This window comes from Ornithodoros turicata, chromosome 5 (assembly GCF_037126465.1).
Source record: "Ornithodoros turicata isolate Travis chromosome 5, ASM3712646v1, whole genome shotgun sequence".
NCBI classification, from domain to species: domain Eukaryota; kingdom Metazoa; phylum Arthropoda; class Arachnida; order Ixodida; family Argasidae; genus Ornithodoros; species Ornithodoros turicata.
Window position 1 is genome coordinate 7,300,541 of NC_088205.1, and position 14,832 is coordinate 7,315,372.

The 14,832-nt window shown below is 44.0% G+C and overlaps 2 protein-coding genes across 2 annotated transcripts in view; one reads left to right on the forward strand and one right to left on the reverse strand.

Annotated features, from left to right (window-relative positions):
• LOC135393892 (homeobox protein dve-1-like) overlaps positions 1 to 10,529 on the reverse strand; it is a 36,529-nt gene extending 26,000 nt beyond the window's left edge. Inside the window, exons 1-2 of the mRNA XM_064624227.1 lie at positions 10,394 to 10,529; positions 8,971 to 9,184 (exon numbers count right to left, since the gene is read on the reverse strand). Of these exons, the coding sequence (XP_064480297.1) occupies positions 8,971 to 9,184; positions 10,394 to 10,483 (304 nt within the window). The 5' untranslated portion in view covers positions 10,484 to 10,529. The remainder of the gene's footprint in view (positions 1 to 8,970; positions 9,185 to 10,393) is intronic.
• A 185-nt stretch (positions 10,530 to 10,714) lies between these two features.
• The window catches only part of LOC135393894 (transmembrane 9 superfamily member 1-like), a 39,232-nt gene continuing 35,114 nt past the window's right edge, over positions 10,715 to 14,832 (forward strand). The window contains exon 1 of the mRNA XM_064624229.1: positions 10,715 to 10,871. Coding sequence (XP_064480299.1) covers positions 10,773 to 10,871 — 99 coding nt within the window. The 5' untranslated portion in view covers positions 10,715 to 10,772. The remainder of the gene's footprint in view (positions 10,872 to 14,832) is intronic.

The window sequence follows — 14,832 nt, forward strand, 5'->3', positions numbered from 1 at the left end:
TGGGATGCGGATAAACAAAACGAAAGTATAAATCCAGCCACGATCTTATTCGCACCAGGGTTGCCGGAATGGGATCACCCATTCCATTCCAATTCCATTCCGAAAAATGGAGATTTGCGATAATTCCATTCCTTTCAATTCCTCGGCATGAAAAGGTATGGCCAATTCTCACTCCTGGAATGGCTTGGCAACCCCATTCCATTCCTTTAATTACATCAATAAAAGAAAAGGGACCGGTAACCGTGCTGGGTAGCCCAGCAGTGCTATAGAGGAGATTGACATTACCAGAAAAAGCAAAAAAACAGGGTTATTTCGCCCTTGACCGTGTCGCACTCAGACCAGTCCATTCCATTCCCATTCCGCCTGCGAAAAAAAGCCTAATTCCATTCCATTCCTAGGACAGTTTCCGCCATTCCATTCCAATCCCATTCCGGGCTATCTGGAATGATTCCGGAATCATTCCAACCCCGGAGTGGCAACTCTGCAACCCTGGTTCGCAATATGCATCTAGGGTCACTAAATAAGCTTATTTGTAGTGACTCTATATACGCTACGACATTCAGTTCCTTGGAGTTGTCTGCCGGGTTCGGTCTCGCAACCTTGGCGTCCAGCTTCTGAACAGAGAGCGAAAATTGATGCGGAGAATAAACGCGTGAAGGACACGTTCCTGCAGGACATGTTTGAAATGTCCTGTTTTGTAAGCGCGGAGTAGAAAAGGCTCATCCAAGCAGAGCTTTTTTTACACCGATCCGCTGATCTAATGATTATAGCGCCCCCTGTACTCATAAAACACTGGAGCGCACAACCTGAACCTGAACCTGAACCTGGAGCGACATTACCTGAGCAGCTCTCACGAAGCTGTAACGTTCCCAAAACATTTTCCGAACGTTGCGAACTCCAAAATGTCACACGATTAAAGAGACGCTGAGCTTCAGTCTTTCTTTTGTGTGTGTGTGTGTTTTTTCTTCTTCTTCTATTTTTGTGCCGCTACTGCGGTGCTGCAGACCAGCGTCAATAACCACCCCCAAAATAATACGTTAAATATATCAAATATATCAATAAACAAACATACTACACGTTGTATTGTGAGACATGACAGCCCAGCGATGCGTACGGAAGCGTACCGCGTGCACAAATACACTGACTGTATAATCGCGCGATGGAAAATAGATTCAACGGAAAACACATCGTTGCATAAACGATCCGACGCAGATGACAGGAAAATGTTCAACTCGTGTTTGATGCGAAAAAAAAAAAAAAAAAACAGAGAGAGAGAGAAGTGATTTTCTTTTTTTCTTGCGTATGCATATAATGTGTGTATGACCACTGTACGGGCTCGGGCTTACCCGAAAACCCGAGCCCGTGAGCCGGGTAAAGTCCTCTTTTTGCTGGCCTGGGCTGGGCTCGGGTTTGGCCATTATGGACCCGGGGCGGTACCAGGGCATAGGTCGAGCTCGAGCCTGTGTTACCCCCTCTGTTAGTTGGCCACGGATAAATTTTACAGCCTGACACATTTGGCCGGGTAGCCTATGAATCTCACGGGCTCGGGCCGTGCGCAGGGGGGTAAATCAAAGGTACGGCCGGGTTCGCAACACTGGGTCACCCCGTGCAATGCTCTAATATGATATACACATGTTTATATCCGTACGTGTCACTGCATGTATCCGGTCCGGATATACAACTATTCGCTCCGTATCCGATTCAGTTTTTTAGCAATTTGTGGCGTATTTACTTGCGTATTCGGCTCCTCGCGCTTCGATTTCAAAGGAACTATTCGCACATGCCCTGTACTATCGCAACACTTGCGCATAATCACATTATTTTACGACTCGCCTGACGGATTTCGTATTCGGCGGTTGTGAGTTTTCGCAATTGTAGGGTTCTATACCCAAACACAATTTTGAGGCACACCTTCGCATGACGTGCATTGATGCTATCCGGATGCGTATTTGATGCCACGGCATAGCGCTATTTTAACTGGGCAAGATTTCTACAAAACTGTCCACTGATACTGTATCTCCCCACCGAGTATTTTATTTCAGTACGTCAAAGGACCCTGGAGAAGCATTACATGACAGAATGGAGAAAGTGGTTGTGACACTGTGATAGATGTGGTTCATTGCATGACGCAGGCCATTCCCATTGGTTCTGAAAAAAGCACGTGACCTCGCACGCGGCTGCCACATTGGCTGGGATGCCTTCAGTGACGTGTGAGCCGTATGAGTTTCGGTATTCCAGGAGCGTCTATTCTTAGCCTGTGCGTTCCTAAACCTACTCCCGAGTTGGGTAGATCACGTGACACGGTTGTGCCACGTGACCCTAGAGTAGCTAACCGGTCGCGTAGGTTTGGGAACGCACGCTACGCTCTCAGCGGCATTGAGGCGAGCGGCTTTTTTTCTTTTTGAGATTATGCGTGGGATTATGCGCGGAGATTATGCGTACGGACCTCCGACAGGTTGGCTAAATCGTTTCTAAAACTCATAAAACACGATAAAGCCAACAGCTATCAAATCCCAATCGAAAATATCCTAACGCAACGAAAAAATACGCAATCGCGATTCTTTTCCAGCGGCCTAGGAAGCTGGAAACGAGAAAAGGAACAATACAACATGACGCGAATTTTGCTTGGATGACTAAATAACTGATGCGCGTGGAATATAAAACACATACGCAAGGCACGCCTGAGCCAGAAAAAATAAAAATAAAATAATAATAATAATAATAATAATAATAAGAGTAATACTTACTTTCTTAACTGCGGAAGTGAATCTCGCTTTGTTTCACTTTCGGAAAACAAGTCACAAAACGCGCATTGAAACAACTCTGCCAGCTTGCTTGCTTGCGAATAGTGTTATGATGGGCCATCCCACGACTGAAAGGGTTAGATATTGGAAAGCTATTCCCGGTGGTACGCCGGCCCAGTTTCGTTTCCAAGTTTCCCGCGAGAAAGAGGAGACGCGGCTCGAGTGACGTCACTATTCGGTCTTACCCATCCCTGTCGACCTCGGGAAGGTGAGTTGACAGAGTTAACTGGCCGTCATCAATGACGTCATCGAGTAATTCTACCCGGTTTTGAAACCCAGCTTCCAGTAGAATGCTACTCCCGAATTAACTTGAGTGGGTTCAGGAACGGGGGATAAGTGTACATAGTGGGCCTACTTCAAAGGGAACTGCGCCACTATCAGTCTGAAAAGTCTGCTTGAACACCCAGGCCTGAGACAGCGCAGTCGGTCGCAGGATTCGAATTCATTACCTCCAAGTGTTTAGCACCGACCTTGAATTTACTACAAAGGCTCAGTTTCACAAACCCCTATGAACATTAGCACCGAGATCAGCGGTCCCACAACGGTGTAGTTATTGTCACTGAAACATTCATCACGTCACTAACTAACGTTGCTAACAAAGAGCTCAGTGTTAACGTCAACTTTTAGCGATCCTCGATCTCGGTTCAGAGCTAACCACCGTTAAGGAGCGCGTCCGTGCCTGGTGAAACCGTGCCTAAGGAGCGCGTCCAGTGCCCACTCAGTAGTGCCGCTGGTAAGGCTGTTTAATGAAAATGAATGTGTGTATGAGTGAGCAAAAATGTAAGAGTGAAAGGAGGATGAGTGAGAGAGAGTGTGGCTGGTTTGCCCCTTCCCTGGACCGGCAATCCAGAAGATGTGGGTTCGACTCCTACAGCTGGCTAACCCTTTTCAGTGACTTTCATCTTTCATCGTCAATTTCTTAGGCAAATTGAGGCTTTGTATGTATTTGTCCCTTCTATGTTGTTCCAGCCTCAGAACATCAGTTCTTTCTGGTTAATGAACATCGCAGAATAATGGAGATCTCGTCCATGAGCGCGACACTCCCTAGAATACTTCCGCGGACATATTCGATATTCCGGCACCGAGGCAAATGCTCAACATTAGGCGCGATGGAACATCCGACCCGCGACCAGCATTTTATTTGCTTTTCCTTCCACTAGAATATTCGTGGAGGTATCGGACGCGCGGATACACGGTATATGTATGCAGATCCTTCACCAGCGCAGATAATGCGGTTCCCATCGACCCCGCTTCCCTTATTACGCACATATTTGCCGAACTCCTCGAAGACAAAGCATATACGGCAGGGGAGTCGGAAAGACTAACAGAATGAAAACATCCGGTACCTCCTGAAGTTTGGAGGACTACGGGAACCTCGCGTATATACAGGAGATTCGCAGATTAACGAACAGCGCGCGCGGATTAATCCGCGCGCGGCCGTCCACGCGCTCCTAACGAACCGGGATTAGCGTTGCCCGTGTTCCACCCCCCTCCCCCCACTCCGTAAGTAAATCCTTCCGTAAAACGCGGGCTAGCCCAGGTTAGCGGAAACTTGCATTTGGAAGCTCGTCCTTTTAATCCCCTTCGATCGAAGTCCAGGCATCCAAAGTCAATCGGACTTTGCACTCCAGCGGGATGACTGATAGTTGCGCACAATTAACCGTTCCACATAGACGTCCGGGAATGTTGAGCTTTAATCACCGCCCAGAGTACACATCGCGTTTCAGTTTGTCGCGGAGAGGTTACCTGTAATAGGACGGTCTAAGACCATTCCTTCCTTCTGAGATGGATGAGGTCCTTTGGCCGCATCGCAGAGGACGTTTCTGAGAGAGATTGTCACAGATATATATATATATATATATTTTAATGCGAAAACCTGGAGTCCTGAATCTAATGGATCAAGAAATCAAACTGTGGGAGCACTGATGTGACAAAACGCGTTTACAATGTTTTTATTAGAGGTTCCAGACCCTCGGTTTGAGGGGGCGGGGGCGGTTCCTTTGTCGAAGCTCGTAGTGGGGGAGGGGAGAGAGGGAAATCCAATGTATAAACTGACGTTTGGGAGGGGCAATCGTCCCCCCCCCCTGGATCCGCCACTGTAATAGACCTCTACCCGAGTAACGTCATCATGACGTTGATAGACAGACTGAAACCGAAACAAATCGGAAGGGGAGGGCTGGGTTCCACGAATGGGCACTTGTTCGCTGCCTCCTATTGAACCAAAAGTAGGACAGAAGGTCACGTTCCTTTCCGGGACCATCGTAATCCATTCAAGACCGTGGCTCTCGGGCGCGACCTTATTGCTAGCCCCTAGCTTCGAGCGTAGTTCAACTCTACCAAATTGGTGGCGCTGACGAACACTATGACGTCACTTGTTTACAAACAGGGAGAGATCTATTTAGTGTCTGGTGGTATCACAACTGTCCTGCGAGTCGAGAATGATTTTTTTGTTCTTCTTTTTTCTCCGCGTTGTTCTGGTTTCGACACATCTGCGTATCTAAATTCCGCGATTTATATTTCAAATAGCACTCGTTTCGGAATAACTACTAAAAATGATGACGACTTAAATGATGACTGGCTACAATTCTGCTATCACGCATTTCCCCGAAAACATCTAATTGATAAGTTAACTAATGAATTTTAGGTAATTGGTCGTCCAGTAGTTACATACGCTTTCCAACAAGATGTTCGCCCGGCCGCATAACTCACCAGCGAAAACAGCATCTAGGTAGCCCTCATATTTTTATTATAAAAACTGTAAATCATTTTTTTTAAATGCCATTTATACCTCGAACTGTTCAGATCGGGTAAAACGACCAGCCTTTGTCATGTGCATTAAATGTTCATTAAATATAAAAGACTTCGGTACGAAGGTACCTTGATTTCCATCGTGTTTCACTTCCATTGGTTGTGTGACCCACAAGGGTTCCTCGTCTATACAGGGTGTTTGCTGTAACGTGTCCCTGAATTACATATAAAAAATCTAGACGTTGTACAAGGATGCCACTTGCTGCATTGGTCTTTGCGACACTTTTGCCACCAGCGAAGACTGATTTTGTCAATTTTCAACCGTAATAAATTGAATTTTTAAAATTGATTTTGATAAAAAGTAGTAAAGTACAATACCCTCCTATCTGATTTTATTAACAAAGTACCTTGTGATGTTGTCAGCATTACATATTTTATTGTCCCATCATAAAAAGCTACATAAATTAACTTCCAGCTATAAAAATACCTAAGATTAATTACAAAGTGCAGCTGAAACAATAGTTGTACTGCTTAGTCACGTACAAAGGTACTGGAAATCCAGTTAAGAAAACGTTGCATGTCACTATTTTTTCAAAAATGTCAGACACCCTTTATAATGGCTCATGTACCTCACTAAACAGTGTGTATGTGCAGGTGTGACCACAGCTTTCAAGCACTGTCAGAGTGATTCGATGGATTTCCTACCCTTCTATATTTTTACGGGCTTTGCATGCTCACCAGCATAACTTTTTATTACTGCAGGTAAAATTTTTTAAGTGAGAAGAATTTGTTACTTGGTGCAAGTATGCTTATTAGTAGTCATTTACCAAATGTCACTTTACTATGTTTTATTTGGTTTTTACTTTTATTCATTTGTTTATGGAATGTTCTTAATGCACCAATAGTCGAACTTCAGCACCCCACCCCGACTATCCTACAGTGACACCCCTGCCCCAGGATATGATGGGATGGGGTAGAAGTGGCTGATAATTGTAATTGTAATTGTTGTATTATTTCGTGTTGAAGAACAATCTTTGAACTGTCCAGAAATTTCGCACAAGTATTGAAGGAGCAAGCAAGTGACATTTCTAATTGTTCGAAACCTCGCTTCATTCACGAAGCAGTCTACAAGGAGCTGCAATATTGTTGCCGTACGGCATCTCATCACTATGCAATTTAAGTTTACAGAGAACGCCCTGGAAAAGCAGCCACGAGTGGCACAGCGTGATGTTGAAGGTGTGTAATCAGGTAACAACAGTAGTGCAATCAAGTCAAGATGTTCTCTGGCATCATCCTAGCGAGCAGCCGTGAGGTCTCATTTTCTGCTGAGTATTTGTCTCCTACGGACATGCCACTGCGCCACCAGCGTTGGACACTCCATTTCACAAAGTGATGTGAGCATCACTCACTCACTTACAAGCTCTCCGGAGGAGGGAAGGAGCCAATCACCGTATTTGCGCAAGAGCGCTCTGGACTCCAGTCGAAAAATGAAAAAAATATGGAGGGTACCTTCACTTCTCATTTAAGTACCTCACTGGCAAAAGTTTTAATGCATGATGTACCTTTGGTAAACATGAATCTGTCTATTATATTTAAAGTGACACTCTGGCCAACCTGTAAAACTGCTATCTAATGCCGCTTTGTGGTGTTTAAAGTTTCCACACAGAATTCTTCAATTAAAAATTTGCCATAAATTATGTGTGATTAAATTTTACTGCCAGCAGTCCCGATTCTGCGACATCACAGCACGCAGCTTCCCGTTTTTCGCTTGTAAAGCACCGGATCCAATTATCTCAGATTTGCGACAAAAGTTGCTAATTAAGCTTTAATTCATTTAAAAAAGTATTATGTTGCCCTTATCTCGGTTCTGCACACCAGTGGAGAAGCATGCCCGATAATTCTTATGTCATACCAAAATCACAATCGGGGTATACATGCGGTTCATCTTTTGTTTTTGTCTCAAACACTCCATGCCTTTGCTGAATGAAATTTTGCATACTGCACCTTCTCACACATCATACATAAACTGGAGGGTGCTAAACGCTGTCCCTTTAGTTTCCGAAATAAACGTATATCCCCCCCCCCCAGCTGAAAAATGATTCCGGACAGGGCAAGGCATTTCACTACAAATCAGGTTCCTATGGTCTACCCCTGGAATAAATCTGACAAATGGAATAATAAATTTCAACATTTGTAGAATGCTATCACGTTGCTGCTCACTCTGTACCCCCAACATGACCACAGCTTCCGATAACAGCTAAGCTGCACAATGGCTTCCAATCGTCGAGTAGGGTAGTGTGCAAAGCCCTCGCCATCACATAACGAGGCAAGATTCAAGAAAATTGTGCAACAGGTTCCCACTTCAACTGCCCTCCACAAATTAAGGTTTCTCATCATAGACACAGCTTATCTATGCCCTCCTCATGCCATGAGCATGGATCTCCTACGTGTCTTTGGCCACACGGCAGCTTCATCTCAGTTCAAGTGTCTCCTTAATCTCCGTGGTCTGCTGGGAGATAAGCGGCTTGCTTCGGATTTCTTTTCTGCTCCTATATGCGCCCATCAAACGCAGCGGAGCCACGGCACGCTCACTATCTGGTCTCGATTCCGTATCGGCAAACGAAAAACACGTCGCGGTTTACCAGGAAACGGTTGCAGCATTTTATGCAAGGATGTGAACACTTGTGACACTCGCAAATTTCTGGACTGCTGGTTCTACCTTTCGCCGTACTTTACTCCCTTTAAAAGCACAGTGTGATACTATGCGAAGGTAGGGATGTCGGTGTCGTGGTGGAACCAGGCTGACTGATCTAGTAATTTTCAACTGTTCCATCTTCAACTGATCTGAGTTGGTGGCACAGCCACACGTGATTAGTGAAGGTGTGAAACCCTTCACATTCCATAAGGCATTATTTTGTCTTATATCGCACATAGAAAAAGGGGGAAATTCGAAAATGACACGTCATTTCGAATAAGGCGGTATTCGGAATTTGATCCTACCAGAACGCCATAATATCCATAGCCCCGTAATGTTGTACACATTTGGCTCCTACAAACTGGTTGATGTTTTAGGACTGATCTAACCTAACCGAACAAAGTCAGGCATGACAGATGCAAGAACTGTATTGCCCGACACAAGGCACGTACATGATAGTCAAAAGTAGAGCTAACACGTCAAATGATGTTTGCTGTCAACATCCACACTACACAATTAAATCCCCGAAATTAATTGACAGCAACCATTTCGTAATCAACGTGCCCGAAAGAGACTAGTCTGTGGACACATGCTACGTACAGGAAGCTCTCTCGGAATTACTAGAGTTTGTACCCCACATTCTTGTTTACTACTGCAATTCATTATCTATTTGAGCAATCAGGAAGGAGGTTTCGGTTGTGTAGTGAAACGCGAGCAACTCACCAGCCAAGGAAGATGAAGGCCGGCTCGTGGTTGGGGCTTCGCAGCTGCTGCTGTTGCGGTCTTGGTCCTCTGCTGGGGAACCGTGGGGTGGCAGGGGGGGCGTCGCAGGACCACTGCCTGGCACCCCCCCTCCTCCACTTCCGCCCCCCGTTGTGGTACCACCTCCCCCCGTGGGAGGTGCAGTACTGTTGCCTCCAGAATTTATTGTCAGGCTCTGAAAAATATGATTACGAAAAAAGTGTAATAATATGACGTGATACGATGTAATGAAGTATGCATCACATACGGAGAGTATTGAGACATAAACTCTGTCCTAAGTAGTATCTGTAAAATAGGCATCTACTCATTTATTAATACATGCTGGATGGCATCACAGTACAGGTTCCTGTTTAGTTCAAGTACAAAACTCGTAAGTATACTTGCCCACACGTATCTTGGGGGAATCTCATGCAGATGATCTCGTGTAAACAACATACCTTGAGCCAATGGGACAACAGCTAATATCGACGCTGTAAATGATGCGTACATACAGGCCAAACTAGCAGAGCCAAATAGCAAGAGCAACGCATGGAACAACTGAGCATAGCGATTGAGCGATCAGGGATAGGCTTAGCGGATACGCTTAATCCGACGACACGGATCAAGCTATGCTGTCGCCGAAGTGCTTGTTAAACAAGCGTATGTCGGTGTTTCGGTGAAATTACGGATGTCGAAATCGGCACTGGGTTAATATCATCGTAATACGACGTCGTGAGAATTATGCAACGTTATTAATAGATTCACAAATCCACACGGAGCGCGATTGAGTCGTGGCTTCATTGAAGGTTGCGATGTATTCACGATCAAACATTTACGTCGATGTGTGATATAAACGGTATAAATACGGCAATAATCCGATCACGTTCGCGGGTACTTGATCCGATTCATCAATACGAAATGGTACAGGTCACATCGGGCTTCGCAATTCCAGCTCACTGATGTGTACGAACTTCGGTTAGTTAGTTGGGTGGTTCCTGTGTCAAAAGTTCACCTACTTCGCCGATTCCCTCTTAATATCACTTTCTTGCAGTTAGAATTTCAACATGTGTGAAGTCGATCGTGAAAGCGAGCAATGATCACGAATCTAGCGCAGGAAACAGAGATCGCAGCGTCGAAACACGACGCCTATTTAGATGTCACCAGTGACAGGCGGATGATCAAACGATGTCTAACTCTATCCTCGTGATTTGTACTACAAGCGACTAAAGTATAAAGTATTGTCAAGTAAACATGATATGAGGATGTGGTCTGCCGATGATCAGCGAATAGCGTGGGAAAATGTGGGCGAAAACGAGAGGAACAGAATATAAACAACATCGGAAGCATGGCTACCGGGTCAGGCTGCCCGTCGCGTAGGCCAGGTAACACCATATCAATGTCCTACCTGAGCTTCAGCGGCTTCGGTAAGTGGAGTTTGTGTGTTCGCAGCGACCCAGGCTTCTGCGAAAGTTTCCATGGCCGACTGGAAGTCCATTCTGAGCAAATATGAAATCCCAGAAACACCGCCACTCCCGCTTCAGGCCGACATGCTTACACGTTTGCGCAACAAAACATAATCCCAACACTTGTTTCACAAATATTGCTCCTAATGGTAAAAGAACGGTCTTATGTATTCACAAAAGTAAATGTAATTTAGTTTTTGTGAGTTTTGATTGAACAGTAATGCTTGAACAATGATGTTTCTATGGCGGAGTGATACGCGACCTTCTCTCTCGCTCACTCAGCTGTGTGGTGTGTGGTCGTCGGTGTGCGTGAGGGCGAAAATGAAAACTGGTGGATCAACTGTCCACTGCTTTGTTGTGTCATTAATTTATCTTTGTGCATCGGTACTCCGTACGAGCGCTTATACAGATGGAGACAAGGTAAGAGACTGCTAATGTCGGTTCTTATAAGCTTCGTGCTTTTGCGTTCAGTTATGTAGGCCTAATTTTGTGAGCTATCGATGCTTGTGTGGCATTTATTCGTCGATGTACACACGTGAGTGTTGCAGACGTTCGGAGGTGTGCGAAAAGAGAAGAACTTCTGCGGATTTAGTGTGCTCGTGACGAATTTTATGCAGCAGTAAACAGCCGGTGCATTACTTCATAGTTTTGTGAGATCGCTCTGTTGGTCTGAACGTGCACGATTTTCGGCATCTTCGATAGTAAAGTCACGTGAGCTAAATACGATCGAATAGAAACGATCGACCTGATGCGTTGATAATCACTGCATCGTTTGAAATATTCGTGATCATTCATGTTTTGTAAAATATTGACTTATCATATTGCACGTTGATGAAATCTGTTGACCCTTAGCAGGAGGGAAATCGTCTGCGGACTAAAATGCAGTAATTTAAAAATTTGAACAGTATACATATACAAAACCACGAAAACGTAAATGGGCAAATATGTACAAAAACACATTTTAAAACGCCAGGAAAAGAGGTGCTCGCACTACCTTCCAGAAAAACGCCTGTCACTTTTCCTATGGGTGGACATCATAGTGGGACTGCAAGGAGAGCGCATGTAAAGTTTCTAAGTAATAACAATGTCATTATATCTTTCTCGATGTTTCTGGGAGCAAGCGAACAATTTAGTAAAGCACAGCAGTATTTAAAGAAATGAGGATGAGCACACAAGGCACAATTGATGAAGATCGCGCTCATTCTGGATTATGTTGGGATAACCAAGTGGCAGGGAAATTTTAAGATAAATTAATTTTTAAATTTAAATAAAATAAATTTAATTTTTAGTAAGATATAGGTGGAGAGGTATAGCTTCCAGTGGGTGAGTGACACTCTCAGTTTTATTTATTAACTATTTAATAATACATTTTAATTGAATACGAATTTTAAGTCGTTTATCCAGTTAGGTCTGCAAATATTATAAATTGTTAGAAATATATTTTGTAAAAATATAATGTATCTCTGCCTCAACAAACAAATACGTCCTGACAATGAAAAAATGGCTAGGAAGCAAGCGAGCTGGTGAAGATGATGCACAATGTAAAACCCCGAGACTAGGGATTGAGACTTCGTGTTGTGTCTGTCCTTTCGTGTTCCCTAGTCTCGGGGGTTTTACATTATGCAAATAAGTCCTTGCGCATGTTTTGAAACACATTGTTCTGAATGCTTCTCTGTCGAAAAAAAGAAAAGAAGAAGAAACGCTGTTCGAATTTGTAAGAAGTAAACTGTACATAAAAACATATTCTTGCTGAAATGCGACAAAAGTTTTTATTCTATACTTTTTGGTTCGAATAGTGCTTCAGCAACGGCATACCCTGCCTACCGTGCCCTTTAATAGCTAATAGCAGGTGGTGCTTCCTCTAATATTATTTATAATACTGTCACCTAGTGAACTGTCTCCTGACAAGGAGGTCTGAAGCATTTCGAATTGATACAACTGCACAAATCTTTTTTTTTTTTTTTTTGCTGAAGGTTGCATCCGCAGCGGTTTACGTTCACGTCATGTACAATAGCGGGTTTGATTGCCAATATTCATGCGAGCAAAAGCTGCGAAGGTCATAAAACGTAGTTTATTATACAGCTTAAAGCGGTTTACCGCACGAAGGAAGAAACATTTGGGGCCGTCTTAATTTCGCGGAGCCACGCTTCTGGTCGTCACTCGCAGTGACATGCCAAAAGCAGGCGCTTAAAATGCTGTACTCTCATTTTAACTTGTCACCGAGAATTCTGAGAAGTTACCAATTTCCCCTTATTGGCGAAGATGGCACTCGATGTGCTTAGAAGATTTAGTAGGCGGCTGTATTTATGACGCTCTCGGTGTGCCACCGGATGACATTAAAAAGCGCCAATAGTTCTTAACCGACATATTAAAAAATGTGCACTATGCATTTTGCTCACCTCAGATTTTGTCATAGCGCGTGTAAGTGATGGTTTGTGCGGCTGTTTATAAAGTTTCCTATCGAACATCTTGTCAGTGGTCTCATTAATCAATCGGACCTTTTAATAATTTATTTCCTGATCTTTCGGTGACACTTTCTGCGAAAATTTCATTGATATCCTCCTCTGTGTGTGACACCTTCTGAAGTCTGGATGTTGTTGTTTCGTGTTTGATGGGCCCGATGCATATGTAATAATGTTTCCATGTGGTGTCCTTTACAGGGTGTTTCAGTTAAATCCCCGGCCTAAATAATTCGCGAACGGGTGCACCAATCTAAGAACTTTCTTTTTTTTACGAGTATCTGTCCGATACCACCTACAAGCTGCGCACCGTGTGAGTGAGTGGGAGGCGCTCCTTATTTAAATAAAAATTCAAATCAATTTCGTAAAAAAAGAAAACTTCTAAAACGGTGCGCCGTCGACATTAAAATGTGTGCTACCCCGTTTGTGACCTTCAGTGGACACCTTTTAGAGAAAAATCTGCCACCGAAGCGGGTCATTTCTTGCAGTAAGTAATTGGTTTCGGTTTGCATATTTTTGTCGCGGCTGCTCGCGGTGAAGCGCAAGAGGACGTAATTCATTTGGTGGATAAGGGAGTGGAAGAGCGCCCTTTTGCGCTTCACAGCGAACAACCGCGACAAAAAGATGTAAACCGAAACCAATTACTTACTGCAAGAAATGACCCGCTTCGGTGGAAGATTTTTCTCTAAAAGGTGTCCACTGAAGGTCACAAAGGGGGTAGTACCTATTTTAATGCCGACCGCGCCCTGCTTTAGACGTTAGATGTTTAGATGTTTTTTTCACGAAACTCATTTGAATTTTTATTTGAATAATGAGCGCCTCCCACTCATTCACAAGGTGCGCAGCTTGTAAGTGGTATCGCACAAACACTTGTAAAAAAAAGTTATTTGATTGGTGCACCCGTTCGGGAATAATTTAGCCCAGGGATTTAACTGAAACATCCTGCATATGCACCTCAAACGCAGCAGCGGATAAATATAATGCTGATTTCAAAACGCATGTAAACATGAGCTATGAAAGATCCATGTTTTTTACGTTCACCTATACAGGGTGTCCCGGAAAACGTTTCATTGTATTTTAATAAAAAAAAAAAACTACGCCACATAGAATCATGTGGGTCAATGGCATTTGTTCTCACTAGGTTTTTGTCACCTTCTGATGTGCATGTCGTGTAACCTAAGCTTAATTGTGCAAATTTTTGCGAACTGAACTCGGAAATTTGCCAAGTAAAGGTCACTTTTTTTTATCCCACCAACGTGCAGAGCGTGCCGAATTTACTCGGATTAATGGTAATTGACAGGAATATTGTGGAGCTATCGCATCGAAAAAAATAGCCGAAAATCATGCTCTACGGAGGTCGCAGAGGATAGCGCGCGACGAAATTTTCAGGGAAATCATTGTCAGTCCGTCGAAAGGAGGTTGGAAACCTGGCCCACACCGACATGGTAGAAAGAGATAACACAGACATAGCTTATGGTAATGACAGGTAACAAACCGTGTTTGTGTTTGTCTGTTATCGCCCTCCACCTCGTCTCGGGTTTTCAAGTCATGGATAGCTTATGGGTCCGGCTTCGGCTGGGACAATACCTTCCCCCTCTCAATTTCAGGAACTGTCACTTTTTCCACTATCACCCTGTGGGCTGGGTTTCCAGCCACTTTTCGTCGAACTGACAACGATTGCGCTCAAAAAGTCCTCGCGCGTTATACTCAAGTGCCCCGAGAAGCTTGATGTTCGGCTATTTTTTCCGATAGGATAGATCCTGAATATCACTGTCAATTATCGTGAATTTGAGTAAATTGGGCACGCTCTTCATGTTGGTGGGGCAAAAAAGTGACCTTTACTTAGAAAATTTCCGAGTTCACGTCGCAAAAATTTACATTAATAAACTTAGGTTACGTGACATGCACATCAGGAGGTGGCA